The 16,024-nt window shown below is 44.3% G+C and overlaps 1 protein-coding gene across 1 annotated transcript in view; it reads right to left on the bottom strand.

Annotated features, from left to right (window-relative positions):
- LOC122814959 overlaps positions 1-16,024 on the bottom strand; it is a 196,302-nt gene that overhangs the window by 143,673 nt on the left and 36,605 nt on the right. Inside the window, exon 3 of the mRNA XM_044087216.1 lies at positions 13,926-14,198. Coding sequence (XP_043943151.1) covers positions 13,926-14,198 — 273 coding nt within the window. The remainder of the gene's footprint in view (positions 1-13,925; positions 14,199-16,024) is intronic.

Genomic DNA, 16,024 nt, shown 5'->3' with positions numbered 1-16,024 from the left:
CTCAACTATGATGTAGTTGATGAGGGCATGCATGATACTGTGTATGACAGGTTTGTGGTATGCATTCCTGAGTTCACCGGGTGGAACAGGGAGACAAAATGGTATATCCTTTGCATACACACAGTAAGGACTGACACAGGGGATGTGCACACAGCAACATACACACAGTTGGCAATAGACAGATTAGTAGACCTACATTTCCACCTTGATGTACTGTACTATTACATACACATGACATGCCCCACATAGATTATATGCATGGGACATAACACACCACCTCTTACAACACGTAATATTCTGAATGCCTTCATGGATGGTGAGATAACCCACCAGAAATTAAGATGTGGATTCATGTATTGCTCCTACAAGCCTGGACAAGTGATAGTGTAGCAGACATCATATCAACATGATGTTTCAGTCATGTATGATGCCCATGTGTGTCCCTACACTCACTGTGGCCAATTTGGCAACAATGTCACATACATGGGCATTGGTAAGGGACACAGATCGCATATAGTTTGCAAATATCTGGATTCTCCATAGACATCTGTACAGAGGACTGGTATGGCGTGCACAATGGTTTAACATGCTGCATGTGAGGCAGATGCCATTGCCACACTGTATAAAGTAATGCCATCAGGAGGTGGTAAACAGGCGTAGATCATACACAAGTCAAAATGGTATCAGCCAAACAGGATATGATATTCACCCAAAGACACAGACACACACACACACACACACACACACACACACACACTTGCCAGTATTGAGATTAGAACCCCTAGCTATCTAGTTATTTCTACTACAGTGTTATGCAGTTATCAGAAGCACCACGAAGCTTACATAATTTCACCTAGTCCCAAAGTACTTCTAAGGTGAATGACATCAGCAGGCCTACTAAAGTAGGGTGATGGGAAGTTTACAGGGGGGTACACAGCTCAAAATGGCACACAGTATATGATTCCCACACAAAGACACACATATGCCAGTATTGAGATTAGAACCTCTGCCTATCTAGTAATTTCTACTGTAGTGTTACACAGTTATCGCATGCACTACAGATCTTACCAGGCTGACAGTTGGTCAAAGGTGCTGATAATTGCACAGCTGAGGTAAACTGTTGCAGGTGCCAGACAGTCTGCCTTTAGTTTTTCCCTTAGATCTTGCTAGTTCCTTCTCTCCTGAACTTCAAATAGCCTAATAGCTTTGCACTTCAACAGTTTTTTTATCAATTATTCTAGCACACCTGGGAGCCATCAGCAGTAGTCTTTCCTCATGGAATTAGCTTTAGTACTTAATAGTTATGACCATCTCTCCTGGCATGATTAAAGTGCAGTTCTCTGTGCTTTTGCCCATTAACCTGGTGCACTTGGGCATTCTGAGGCACTGTTGCAACTGCCTCATGTACACAGGCAACCCTCTCCTCTAAACTCCCAACACTCAGACTTGTGAGAGATACCAATATATCACCTAATTGGAAGATATGCACTCTCCAGCGAAGTCTGGACTAGCTGGTCAAGAGGAGAAGGGTCAACAACTGCACCACACCACATGGAATACATAGCCCTCCAGAACACCCACTATCACAGCTCTGACATACAAACAATAATCACACACCCATCCTCACAGAGGCACTCAATAGACATTTACCCAAACAGCAGAGACCACCAAGACAGATACCCACTCAACCACCACAACACAGCACAAACCACAGGACACATATCTCACCTACACAGTGTGCCCCTCAACCTAAGCCCCAAAGGCCAACCACCTTGCCTGATACAGTAATCATAGGCGAATCAATAGTGAGGCATACAGATGTCCCACTCACTAGGTTGAACATGGAGGAGGTAACAGTCAACTGTCTATTAGGTGCCAGAATCCAACACATAACACACCCAGTCAGATCACTCCACAACAACTACAAGTATCACTCTGTCATTGTCCATGTGTGTGTGAATGACCTGAGATGCACCTCCATGGCTATATGAAAAGAGACATGGTGGAGCTTTCAGATTATGTGGGCCAGGCAAGTACAACAGTAGCTCTGAGCAGTATACTATTGTCACCCAGAATGATACCACAGTACAAACAACAAACAATTGACTTCAACAATTGGCTTAAGTGTCTGGTGCCACTCTCATGGGATCCAGTATCTGTCTGCTAGGGATGACATTACTGACAGACTGCAATGGCTTGCCAGGGATGGCCTGCATCTGTCACTACTGGGTTTCCATGTACTTGCTAAGAGTCTTGCCACCCCTATAGTGCATTTTTAGGCGGTCTTCCAAATCAAATTACCACTATAACAGCTATACATATATGCAATCAGAGGATCATGCTGTTCAACAATAGACATCAACATCTTGAGATGTAGCCACTCGAAGCACTCCTCAAAATGGAGAACATTGACATTTGTGCTGTAATGGAGATCTGGTTTACAGCAGCAGACAGCACCCCTGCACTACCAGCCTATAATTCATTCCACACCTGTCAGCCCCAAAATATGGACCACAGCTACAAAGGCAGTGGTGTTTCCATATTAATAATGGATGTGCACACATCCAGAGTAGTATCACAGCATATGGCATCTGAGATACTTCAGGTACAACTGACATTGGGTAATACTGCAATCCAGGTCATAGCCTGCTATAGGTCCACATCCATGGCCCTAGACTCTCAATCCACATTCCTCAACACCCTGGAAACTATCAATGTCCAACCAAATACACCCATACTAGGAGAGTACAACTACCCCTCCATCAACTGGGTAAGATACTCAAGCACCAATACATTGGCCCGACACTTCCTGTAATTCATCAGTTCCAGTGCCCAGAACCAGCTCATTCTGACACCCAGTAGAAGAAGCAACATCCTTGACCTGTGTTGATTACTAAAATATGAGACTATTGCTTGACAACACTAGTCAATCACTACTTAGTCAGATTCAACATTGAGTAATCACCATGGAAATCCACATCTCACCCACACACCCCCGCAAAGCTAACAACCTTGAAAAACTTCTCCAAAGCTGACTTTGGACTCATAAGAACAGAGGTGGCTAACTTCACAGCACCCATGCCAATGACTGCCAAATCATACACTAATGCACTGTACAAACATGTACATCAATGCATGGAACTAGACATACCCAACAGAACCATGACACTCTCCTACAAACACTGGAGGCCAATCTGGTGGTCTCCTGCCATTAATAACCTGTACAACAGAAGGAAGAAACTGTTTCAAAAAAAGGTGGAGTCCCAAGAGTGGTGAAACTCCCTTATTAGCCTCAACAACAACTTGAGATCCATCATGAAATCATTTAAAGCCAACTATGATGGCAGAATTGCAGCAGACATGGACCACAATCACACATCCTTTGTTAGCAATATCAAGAACCTCTAGGCCAATACCCAGACATGCTCTGAGTTACTGCACAATGCTACCTTCTATACTGAACCAACTGATATTGCCAACATTCTTGCCAACACATTCAGTGCCAGCTTTACCCCATCCTCCCCAGGGGAACAATCAGAATGCCAGAAGAATGCAAGGCTCCCAGGATTCCTGCCGCCCAGGTTACACCTGCATTGTCCACAAGTAAGAATACAGCTTCCATGGGAACACAAATTATCCCTGGCTGTGTTCTAACTACAATGATACCTGGCACCACATCTGTGTGCCCTGTTCAGTCACAGCCTCACCTCAGGCTTTGTCCCTCCCAAATGGCGCATTGCTACAGTCATCCCTCTCCATAAAGGTGTGGCAAATATAGACCTTGGGAAGTATCAGTCCAGTAGCCTGACAAGTCTGACATCTATAGCTATGGAGCGCATCATCAGGGACCTGATCGACAAACATATAGGTAATCTCCTAACTCTAGACCCCATACAGTTTGGATTTATGAAAGGGTGATCATGCCTGCTCAACCTGGTTGACATCTTTGAGTCAGTCACCAGGGCTGTGTACAACAGTAAGGCACTGCATACAGCTTACATCAATCTGGCCAAGGCTCTTCATACCATTCCTCAGTCAGGAATTATTGATGAACCCACCAAACTAGGCATCAACCTCTATATCACTAGGGGGGGGTTGCAAATTGTCTCATAGATAGAACAAACAGTGTGAAAGTAGTGAGCTCCAAGTCAGACTGCCAATTAGTCATGAGTGGAGTCCCACAGGGATCAGTCCTGGGTACTCTTCTGTTCAGCATGTACTTCTCAGGAGTCCAGGCCAACACTAAGGAACTCTGGCTGACCAAGTTCACAGACAACTGCAAGCTGGGAGCCATCATTAACTCCACAAGTGATGCAGACATTGTACAGAAAGGCCTCAGTGAGACCACTGACAGGTGTGGAAACCATGACCTGAAGCTTAACACACAAAATGCATCATCAGCCCCTTTGGTAAAATCTCTGTTCCCACAAGGTACCACATAGATGGGAGCCCACTGAACACTGTAGGCATTATAAGAGATTGAGGGACACAGGTTGACAGCAACCTCTTCTTTAACCACTACATTGCACTGTGGTCAGGAAATCCTTCTATTTGGCACATCTCTTTATCAAGAGCTTTGCATCCAGGAAGAAGGAGGTCATCATATCTGTGTACTCTTCCCTCATTAGACCATCATCAAGTATAATGGCCCATTTGGCATGTACCTTACTAGACACCTGCAACAGCTGGAGGGGGCACAGAAGTACCTCACAATGAGGATCCTAGGCATTAAACACATGTCCTACACAGACAAGCTCAAAAGACTCCAGCTATTCTCTGTCTCATATCATCTACTTAGAGGTGATCTTTGCTTGACTTGCAAAGCCATATCTGACCCGGCTCTTTTACAAATGCTACATCTAAAGACATCCCCATTACTCTGCAGCACACAATGCAGAGCTCTCAACTTCATTACCACAATCAACACAACATGCTAGAGGGACAGGTTCCTCACCCAGAGACTGCACATGCCTGTAATAGACTCCCCATACATGTCAAGCAAGCACCTAGATGACCCTGTTCCAGAGAGATCTTGATGAGTGAATGGGTAATAGAAAGTTCACCCCAAGGATAACACCAGTGACTCTACTTGATGGGGGCACTGGGAACTAATGTCAGGTGGCACAATAGCAGGGCACTTCTATGGGCTAGGCGGCTCCAAGGCCATTAGCCTAGTACACACCTATGAACCTATAAGGGGAGTGACATCAGCATGACTGATAAAGTAGGCCAGTGGATGGGGGACTTATCAAAATACTTCTTCCTACAAACATACACATTTACACACACACACACACACACACACACACACACACACACACACACACACACACACACATTTGCCAGAGCTGAGAGTAGAACCCCTGCTTATCAAGTTATTTGTACCATAGTGTTACATAGTTATTGCATGCGCTACAGAGTTTACTGAGCTGACAACTGGCCAAAGGTGCTGATAAGGGGAATGACATCAGGAGGAGTGACAATGTAGGGCAGTGGGTAGGTGACTTATCAAAATACTTCTTCTTACAAACATGCACACACACTCATTTGCGAGATCTGAGATTAGAAGCCCTGTCTAGTTAGTGATTTGTACTATTGTGTTACGCATTTATCACACACACTGCAGAGCTTAGTGTGCTGACAACTGGCCAAAGGTGCTGATAAGGGGAATGACATCAGGAGGAGTGACAATGTAGGGCAGTGGGTAGGTGACTTATCAAAATACTTCTTCTTACAAACATACACACACACTCATTTGCCAGCTCTGAGATTAGAACTCCTGGCTAGTTAGTGATTTGTACTATTGCATTATGCAATTATCTTACATGCTACAGAGCTTACTGGGCTGACAACTGGCCAAAGGTGATGATAAGGGGAATGACATCAGCAGAAGTAATAAAGTGGGGCAATGGGAAGTGTTGTGGGTGGGAATGGCCTAAAACTGTTTCATCTACAAACAAACACACACACCCTCACATTTACATACACAACTATCACACACACACACACACACACACACACACACACACACACACACACACACACACACACACACACACACAGTTGCCAGTATTGAGATTAGAACCCCTACCTATCTAGTTATTGGTACTATAGTGTTATGCAGTTATCACACATGCCACAGAGCTTATAGGGGTGACCGGTGTCCAATGGTACTTCTAAGGTGAATGAAAGCAGCAGATCTTGTGAAGTAGGGCAATGTGAAGTGCACTGAGTGGGAAGAGTTTCATAATACTAGGACCTATGGAGGCGCGCGCACACACACACACACACACACACACACACACACACACACACACACACACACACACACACACACACACACACACACACACACACACACACACACACACACAGGCAGGTGATGTGATATTATAAACTCAACCTCAATATTGTTACACAATGGGGCTCACTTTTTATGCTGGCACGTGCTACTGTTTACAACCGGTATGCCTTTGTCCACAGCAGGACATCACTGTATGCCATTCAGGGTATCTGTGTATTTGACTCATTCTGTCTGTGTCCCTCTGTGTCTCTCTGTATCACTCTCTATCTCTCAGTTCCCCACATCCATCTGTGTGTATGCTTGACATATGTTATCTGTTGCCCATATATATGTGTGTGTATCTCATGCAACAGATGCAGATATATCACATATGGGCCACCTACAGCTAGCTGAGGGTAATCCTGTCTGATGTGTATGTGTGGGGACAGTTGAGGTGTACATAGCTGTCTGTATGCATGGATATACATAGACAATACAGTCATATATTCTGATGTGGGTTCCAACATGTCCTGTGATTCTCTAAGTGTAGGAGCATGCCCAGTGTGACCTTCTATATTTAGGGTGGGACTCCATTCCAGAGATAAGTGCACTCCAGTCCAGGGTTTTGGGTGTTACAGCCATACCTTTCAGGTGTACACAGGACTTTCCTCAGGGTACTTGTTTTGTTTAGCAGACATTTTTGGACATATCTGTAGTCTGAAACTGCAATGTATTGTGTCATTACCTAGTGTCAGACATCCTCAGATCATCACAGTGCTTTACCAGAGGAATAGTAGTCGTATGATGCATAGACCAACATTATGAGGGCAGCTATGTAAATTCTTGTCCAACAAGGCCATTTGTGAGGTGCAGCTGCAGCCAGGGTAATAATGACACACATCTGTGTGAACAGTCCAGCAATCTGGTGATATACTGGCTGGGGATCTCCTGCTTGTGTTGTATTTTTCTAACCTGAGATGTCACATCCTTGTGTGTGCATACCTTGGACCTGTACATTTTTTGGCAGGTTGTCCAGGTGTTTGGCTAGAAGTTTCATCCTTTCTATGTAAACTCCTGTTTTTATGGCAAGTTAGTTACATATAATTGAAGTGTCTTCTTCTTTCAGCTGTTCCCATTAGGGGTCACCACGGTGGATCACATGTTTCCATTTCTTCCTGTCCTCTGCATCTTGCTCTGTCACACCAACCACTTACATGTCCTCTCTCACCACATCCATAAATCTTATCTTGGGCCTTCCTCTTTTCCTGTTACCTGGCAGCTTCATCCTTAGCATCCTTTTCCCAATATACCTAGCATCCCTCCTCAGCACATGTCCAAACCAATGCAATCTCGCCTCTCTGGCTTTGTCTCCAAACCATCGAACCTGGGCTGACCCTCTAATATACTTATTCCTAATACTGTCTACCCTCGTCACACCCAGTGCAAATCTTAACATCTTTAACTCTGCCAAATCCAGCTCTAACTCCTGCCTTTTTTGTCAATGCCACTGTCTCCAACCCATATAAAATAATTGGTCTCACTATCCTCTTGTAGACCTTCCCTTTCACTCTTACTGGTACTCATCTGTCACAAATCACTCTTGACACTCTTCTCCACCCACTCCACCCTGCCTGTACTCTCTTCTTCACCTCTCTTCCACACTCACCATTACTCTGAACTGTTGATCCCAAGTATTTAAACTCATCCACCTTCGCCAGCTCTACTCCCTGCATCCTCACCATTCCTCTATCCTCCCTCTCAGTCACACACATATATTCTGTCTTAGTCCTGATGACCTTCATTCCTCTCCTCTCTAGACATATCTTCACCACTCCAGGGTCTCCTCAACCTGTTCCCTACTCTCACTACATATCACAATATCATCTGCAAACATCATAGTCCACAAGGACTCTTGCCTGATCTCATCTGCCAACCTGTCCATCACCACTTCAAATAAAAAAGGGCTCAGAGCTGATCCTTGATGAAATCCCACCAACACCTTAAATGCATCTGTCACTCCCACTGCAGATCTCACTGCTGTCATACTACCCTTGTACATATCCTGTACCACTCTTACATACTTCTCTGCCACTCCCGACTTCCTCATACATTACCACAACTCCTCTCTAGGCACCCTGTCATATGCTTTCTCTAAGTCCACAAAGACACAATGCAACTCCTTCTGACCTTCTCTGTACTTCTCCATCAACATTCTCAGAGCAAACACCGCATCTGTAGTGCTCTTTCCTGACATGAAACCATCCTGCTGATCACTAATCATCACCTCTCTTCTTAACCTAGCTTCTACTACTCTTTCCCATAAAATCATGATGTGACTGATCAATTATATCCCTCTGTAGTTACTACAGCTCTGCACATCATCCTTATTCTTAAAAATCGGTACCAAAACAGTGTTTCTCCACTCCTCAGGCATCCTCTTACTTTCCAAGATTTCAGTAAACAATCTAGTTAAAAATTCCACTACTATTTATCCTAAACACCTTCAAGCTTCTACAGGTATGTCATCTGGACCAACAGCCTTTCCATTCTTCATGCTCTTCAAAGCTATCCTTACTTCCTCCTTGCTAATCCATTGCACTTCCTGATTCACTATCCCCCCTTCATCCAACTTTCTCTGTCTCTCATTCTCTTCATTCATCAGCCCCTCAAAGTGCTCTTTCCATCTGTTCAACACACTCTCCTTGCTTGTGAGTATGTTTCCCTCATTATCCTTTATCACCCTTACCTACTGCACATCTTTCCTAGCTCAGTCCCTCTGTCTAGCCAATCAGTACAGGTCCTTTTCTCCCTCCTTAGTGTCCATCCTTTTATACAACTCTCCATATGCCTTATCCTTAGCCTTTGCCACCTCTCTAAGTGATGTTACAAAATAATACAGACATTACTCTTTCCAAATATATAACCTTCAGACATTTCCCACTACTGCCAACCCCTCACCCCACCAACTTTCTCAGTATGTAAGGGCAATATTTACAACACATGCCTATCATTGTGCCTTTGTTCCAATTTTCTTTCTGCCCTTGTTCAGACATCTTGCTGTCAGAGGTTGGGAGTTATGGGTGTGGGTACAGAGAGCATTCAGCTGTGCAGGCATGTCCATTATTTGTAAAAGCAAACATAAGAAAAAGTATTATTGAGAATGACCACTGGCAACAGTACCACATAGCACTTATATTCACAAAAACATTGGCACCTCTGCTACACATCCTTCAAGATGTCAGTAATATGTGTAGCATATTCCACATAGCACTATGACTTCTAGGTATGTCAGTGGCAGAGCAGTGGGTGTCACTGACATGCATAACAGTTGGCAGTGCAGTTATCTGCACATGGCCCTGTCAAAGGCAGCACTGCACCTAGGGCAGTACAAGAAGACTGCCAGGAGAACATGCTGGCCAGATCCAGACAGTATTAACCACACATACACATAGCTCATTGACTCCAGCATATTGTGGATAGGCAACATGTTTTCATGTGTTATGGTACAGCCCTGCCAATGTGTGCTATGCTGCTATTTCCATGCAAACATATATGTTACTGCATATGTGTGGGTATATGGGGGGGCACACCTGTCCACTGTACACATTTGCATAGACTGTGCTGGTATTTGCTTTACATTCTGGTTCTCTTTACCATACTACTGTGCCCTGTCCTGGGGGACTGGAGGTATATCAGTAAAGACTTCTTACCCTTCATAGCCTTACTGCAACTGCATGTCTTGCTGTGCTATCATTGTGTGAGTCTGTAGGGGGTTAATTCAACATTGTCACCATTTGTGTGCCTTTACCAGATATTTCTGTGTGGTTTTCTACACCTGACTTGCTGTGTGGGTGTGAGGGGTGGTTATGGGACCCCACCATCCTGACCTCCAAGCCTGTGACCTATGACCCCCCCATTTAGTTGTCCCCACACCTATACTGAAGTGGGATTTGCCACCTTGGGTACTACTGCATAGTGTGTGGAGGCCAGTTTTGGCCAGACATTTCCTGGTGACCAATATAGCTGCCAGTTGTGTGCTGTTATCCCAGTAGGTCATCCCATTCCCTTGCATGCATGCAGTATTACCAAAGATATGCTAGCAGAACATACTATTCCATTCATTTATTGTTAAGAAGACTGACTTACCTTGTGCTTACAGCAGTTATGAGGACAGTGCTTGAGGGCCGCCTATGTTGGATGCACACAGTACACTGCCTATACATGGTAGGTTACAGGTAATGTGATGTGTGTATCATCCATTTTACTGTGTGTGTGTGAGTCAGAGAGAGGTGTCGGTCCTTACAGTGTCAGTGTGTGTACTATACATTGCCTCTTTGCTAAGGCCTGAGCATACTGGGCATGCCTCCATCTGCCTATGGGAGCAGGTTCAGGGGTCTCCTCCTGTGAGTCCCTCTGTGCCTGTGGGGACCTTGGCAATGGTGGTGGGCTGTGTGGCCCTTCCCTGGGCTGTTCCTGCTGCAGATGTTTCCACAGGATCACATTGTGTAGCATGGCACATACCATGAACATATATGCACATGTGGCTGGAGAGTACTGCAAGGCTCCACCAGATATGTCAAGGCAGCAGAAACGTGACTTGAGCATCCCAAACACATGCTCTATAATGATCCTAGCTTGTGTGTGTGCCTCATTATGGCATTCTTGTGTGGGTGTGTGTGCATTTCTGATGGGTTTCATCATCCATGTCTCCAGTGCATAGCCAGCATCCCCCTCCAGATGGCCATATGGGATGCCCCCACTGGCAAATGCCTGGTACAGGTGTGACAAATGCCAGATGTGGGAGCCATGATAGCTTTCAGGGCTGTCAGCATACACATTCATGATAATGCCCTGGGCATTGCACACAACCTGGCTGTTGATGGAGGGGAAGCCCTTGTGCTTTATGTAGACCCTACCCTGTTCATCAGGTGGTGCCTTGATGTGGATCTGCATGCAGTCTATGGCACCCAGTACCTCCAGGTATTTTGCTATATGGTAGAAGAGATGCATATTGCTGGTCCTCTCTTCACAGGTGTTGGGGAAGTAAATGTGCTCACCAGCATGTGGTAGCATGGCATCCAGGAACTGTTGGAGTACCCTGGATGCAGATGCCTGTGAGATCCCCATCATGTCCCCAGTAGGTCTTTGGAAAGTACCTGTAGCTAGAATTCTTAAGGCTACACATACCTTGGTATCCACTGGGATGGGTTCCTCTCTGTTGGGTTAAGCTCTGAGTTGAGGCCGGCACAGCTTGGTGATTTGCTGAAGTATGTCTCTGTCTACCTTGTAGCGCTCTACTATCTCCAGATCATGTAGACCCTGGTAGGTTTCCCTGAGTCTGAACACTCTTCTCCTCCTCCTTGGTCTGTGGCAGTTGTCAGCATTATCCTCCTCTCTGCCCTCAGCCTCTAGCACATACTGATGGATCAAAGCAATGGCAGCCCCTAACATTTTTCCAGTTAAAATTCCCCCGCATGTATACACTAATGGTGCAGAGTTTGTGGGAAAAAACAGACTGTAAGGTGTTTCCATACTTTATACTGTTGTGCTGCAGATGCTGCCTGTATGATTGGCTGACTATGATACATTCCAGCTGCCACTATATTACTCATGGCTTTGATGTGGCCACTGTGAGTGTTAGAGGCATTACTGGTAATTTGTGCATGATTGCCTTTATTCTGCTGTTGGCCTTTTTTTCATTATTTTTACTTACATCTCCTCCCACTTTCAGCTATGCAGCCACCTGCCAGCTGTATTATTGTGTGCTTTGCCTGGCCCATTGTAAGTTGCCAGAGTCCCATATTAGTGATTTCTACTTAATTTCTCCTTTATTGTACTGTTGCCCTTTAATTTTTTTTTTTACATCTCCTCCCATTTTCAGCTATGTAGCCACCTGCCAGCTGTATTATTGAGTGCTTTCAAAAGCCCATTGTGTGTTGCAGTATCCCATATTGCTGTTTGTACTGCACTTCCCTTGTTCTGCTATTTCCTTTTTCTTTTCCTATATCCTTCCTGTTTAAGCCCCAGCACACCACCCAGACCCATTTAGCTAGTGTAAACAGCAAGAAATGGCACTCCCCTGGGTGCGAACATGCTCCTCAATTCATGGAATAAGTGTATACAGCTTCAGACATACCCCCTCACTTAGTTGTGCTTAGCTAAGCACAAACCCGGCCAATGGAGCTCCAATGTGCTTACAGCAAACACGACACACCCCCTTTTCATGTTAGTTGCACCTCCTGTCTACCGGGTGGTGTTAGAGCACCTACATGGTTAGGTGCAGTATGACACTTTGAAGAATTTTGTGATTCAGTATAAGTCCCCTCATTAACATACCCCACTGCCTTACTAAATAGTTAATTCACTACACAAGAGCCTTCCCCCTTACCAGCCACTGTTCCCTGCCATTGTTTTGATTCTGCTTGCCATTGACTAGAATGGCAAAATGCAGCTTTCCCCTGAAATAGACTTTTTATATTCATTTTTTTATTTTTCCCACCATCTCGTTTGCATGGTGCTTCCCTATGCTTAAACGGCCGTAATCGGCCGAAAAATAATAAACTTTTATTTTTAAAAATTTAAACAGTTTAACATGCCAATAGCCATATATTTGGCCATTGGCATGCCTACAGGTTAGGGTCCATGCTTTTATTGGAGCTGTCATGGCTCCGTTTTCATTTTTGCAGAAATGTATTCGGCTAGTAGCCGAAAACATTTCTGCAGCTTACACTTTTCCTGCACGGCTACCTACCTGCTTCCTGGATCACTATTTTACCTCATTTGCATGGTTTTCACCAGCAAATGAAGTAATTAGAATCCCGCACAGGTTTCCGTGCAGGAACAGTGTCAGCTCGCTCATGCACGTCAATACTGGATCACTGGATCCTGGATCACTCGGTGGTCATATTCTGTGGAGGAGCAGCTATACTGCTCCTGCATGGACATTTTAGCTTCTTGAATCCGGCAGCATGTAGAAACTACACAAATGTTACCAATGGCTGCACTTGTGAAAAAAGGCCACACTGGGAGGTAATGCTCAACTAGAATGAGCCTTTATTGGCTTGATATGATGGTTTATCATACTTAAAACAACACAATGCAAAAAGCTGGGCATCTCTGCATTTGTACTATTTATATAATACCTCCAATGTCTATGAACATCCTAGTAGCATAGAAAATATTATTCAGGATCAAAATAAAATGGGAATAATGCAGGCAAATTAATGCGCTGATTTAAATTTTGTCAGTTGCATCTTAAGGCATAAAGGTAGGTTCAGTCCAAAGCAAAACTATATTTTTATAAAAAACAAAATCAAATATTCACTAGAGAAAGAGAGAACATGAAGTTCAAAATCCTCCTATCTGGCGTAATTGCTACTAAGAAGGCAGTCTTTCAAGCAAGTCTGCAGTATTTGCAGGTTCAGAAGCAGCCTGCATAAACTTTTCTAAAAGTACAAGTCCCACGGAAGTAGCGCATTTCGCACCAGAGGTCTCACCAAAAAGGTACCCCAAAAAAGCTATTAAAGTTGTATTTTGGCCTCAGTGAAAGCACTTGATGAGTAATGTGTACCAGGTTTGAAAATGTCTACAAGATTTTCTGGAACTGCAGGGTGAGTTGCAGAAAAGGACTATAAAGCCTTACAGTCATCCCTTGAGTTAGGTTTTTCTGAAGAACAGATGATACTGACTTCTCTACCAGAAACAGCAGGACTACAAGAAATGTCCAAGTCCCCAAACAGTTCTAAGCATAGACATTCCGAGTCTCCAGAACGGTCTAAGTCTCCTGCAACTTCCAAACATCGATATTCTGATTCACCAGAAAAATGCAAGTCCCTCAAAAGTTCTAAACATCGGTATTCTGCATCACCAGATCGTCGCAAGTCCCCAAAGAGTTCTAAATGGCGATATTCCAGATCTCGATCAAAGTCAAAAGATTAAAAATGGAAATCAGCTTTCTCATCCTGGCTTACCCCTTGTGATTACAGCCTGGTGGACACCACACCTAAAGTAATAATCTTCACTCCCAGCAAATTGCTTAAACAACTTCAGCATACCCTGCTGCCTTCACGAAGCTTCTCCCAGAATCTAAGAAAGTATGTGTAACTGCTGCCAGACCTTGCATTAATATAGATGTACTTGCTGCCAGTCCTTGCATTAATATAGTCTGTATACCCTGCTAGGTGCTTTATCTGCTCTCTGCCAGGATAGCCAGCAGCCAAACTCCCCTTTCTTCTTATCCCATTCTTCCCCCTCACTTAGTTCCCTGACTTGCTCCCTCCTCCCTTCAGTGTAACCCCGACCTGGGTTGGCCCAGGTGTACCATAGTGCAATTCTGCAGTTGCCCACTAGATGGCACCCTCCACACACTAATACCTACTGCTACTCATTTACTCCAACTTTCGCTGTAAACTCCAACTTTTCTTTCTCTCTCTCTGCGACATTCTAACACTATTTATTACTACTTTCCTTTTCTCCCTCACTATTATTACATTCCAGCCCATTCCAACCCACTAATTCTAAGTCCCCACTACTTACCTTCTGCTATTTAACACTTACTGATAGGTTTCTGATCCTCTTCTGACTCCTTTAGTTCTTCCCGCTCCGTTCGCCCTGCGGGCTCACTCCGCTCCCCTACCCTGCCCCCATATCCCACCCACCCCCAGCAGCTCTAGCTTTATCCATACATTAACCACACCCCCTCAGATCATAATCCAATCACCCTCCACTACTCTAGACACACCCGTTACCCTTCCCACCTGCTCTACCTCATTCACCTCTATTAGACACCACCAATCTTAGTCCATCTATTCTATAATTCTCCAGTACACAAACTCCTTCAACTACTAACACTTTTTTACTTACTTCCCTTACATACACCACCTAGCCTCAAATAACTTTTTCCCACCTCAACTTCCAGCCCCATAACACATCCCCCACTGCACTTTTACAACTCTCACACTTCTCCTCTACCCAATCTCCAAAAATCCTTACATTTTGTTTTACCATCTCCAAACATAATTCACCAACTACTTAACAACTAAAGTTACCTCCTTTCCAACATGCCTCTACAACCCACATTCTTCCCCATCTCATTGACTCTACTCTTTACCTTAACCCACCTCTACCACCTTACACAGCCTACTTCTTCCAACCATTCCCAATCCTACCATGTAACTAACCATTTTATCCCCATACTACCTCACTCAAACATCCCAATTTGTCCCCATCTATGCCCCTTAAATAACCTTGTACTTTTTCCATTTAAACTTATAACTACTCAGAAATACCCTTTACATATAACAGTTTTTAAATCCTACAAAAGCAGAATACAACCTGACCTTTTCTCTAAACTGTCTTACTACTTCTCCAACCTAACCCTATCTCCCATTAGCAATCTATTATCAGGTGATATCCATCCGAACCCAGGGCCCCCCTCCTCAACAATTAAGGACAAATCTATAATACTCACTGCCTTAAACTCTCAGAGTATAGTGAACAAAGTCCCAAACCTCCACGCTTGGCTAACACATCATAAACCAGACATCCTATCCATCTCAGAAACATGGTTAAAGCCCCATATAAAAGACTCAGAAATACTCCCACCAAACTATTCTATCATCAGAAGAGACAGGCCCCATAAAAAAGGGGGAGGTGTAGCTCTTCTCTACTCAACCTCCCTGTCAGTTACCCCCTACAACAAACCCACTCCCCAATTTAAAAATGCAGAACTACTCATAACAC

The sequence above is a fragment of the Protopterus annectens genome, chromosome 11.part0 (genome assembly GCF_019279795.1).
Source record: "Protopterus annectens isolate FY-2018-M chromosome 11.part0, PAN1.0, whole genome shotgun sequence".
In the NCBI taxonomy this organism is placed as follows: Eukaryota; Metazoa; Chordata; order Ceratodontiformes; family Protopteridae; genus Protopterus; species Protopterus annectens.
The sequence above is the reverse complement of the archived record's forward strand: the minus strand, read 5'-3'. Positions and strand labels throughout refer to the sequence as shown.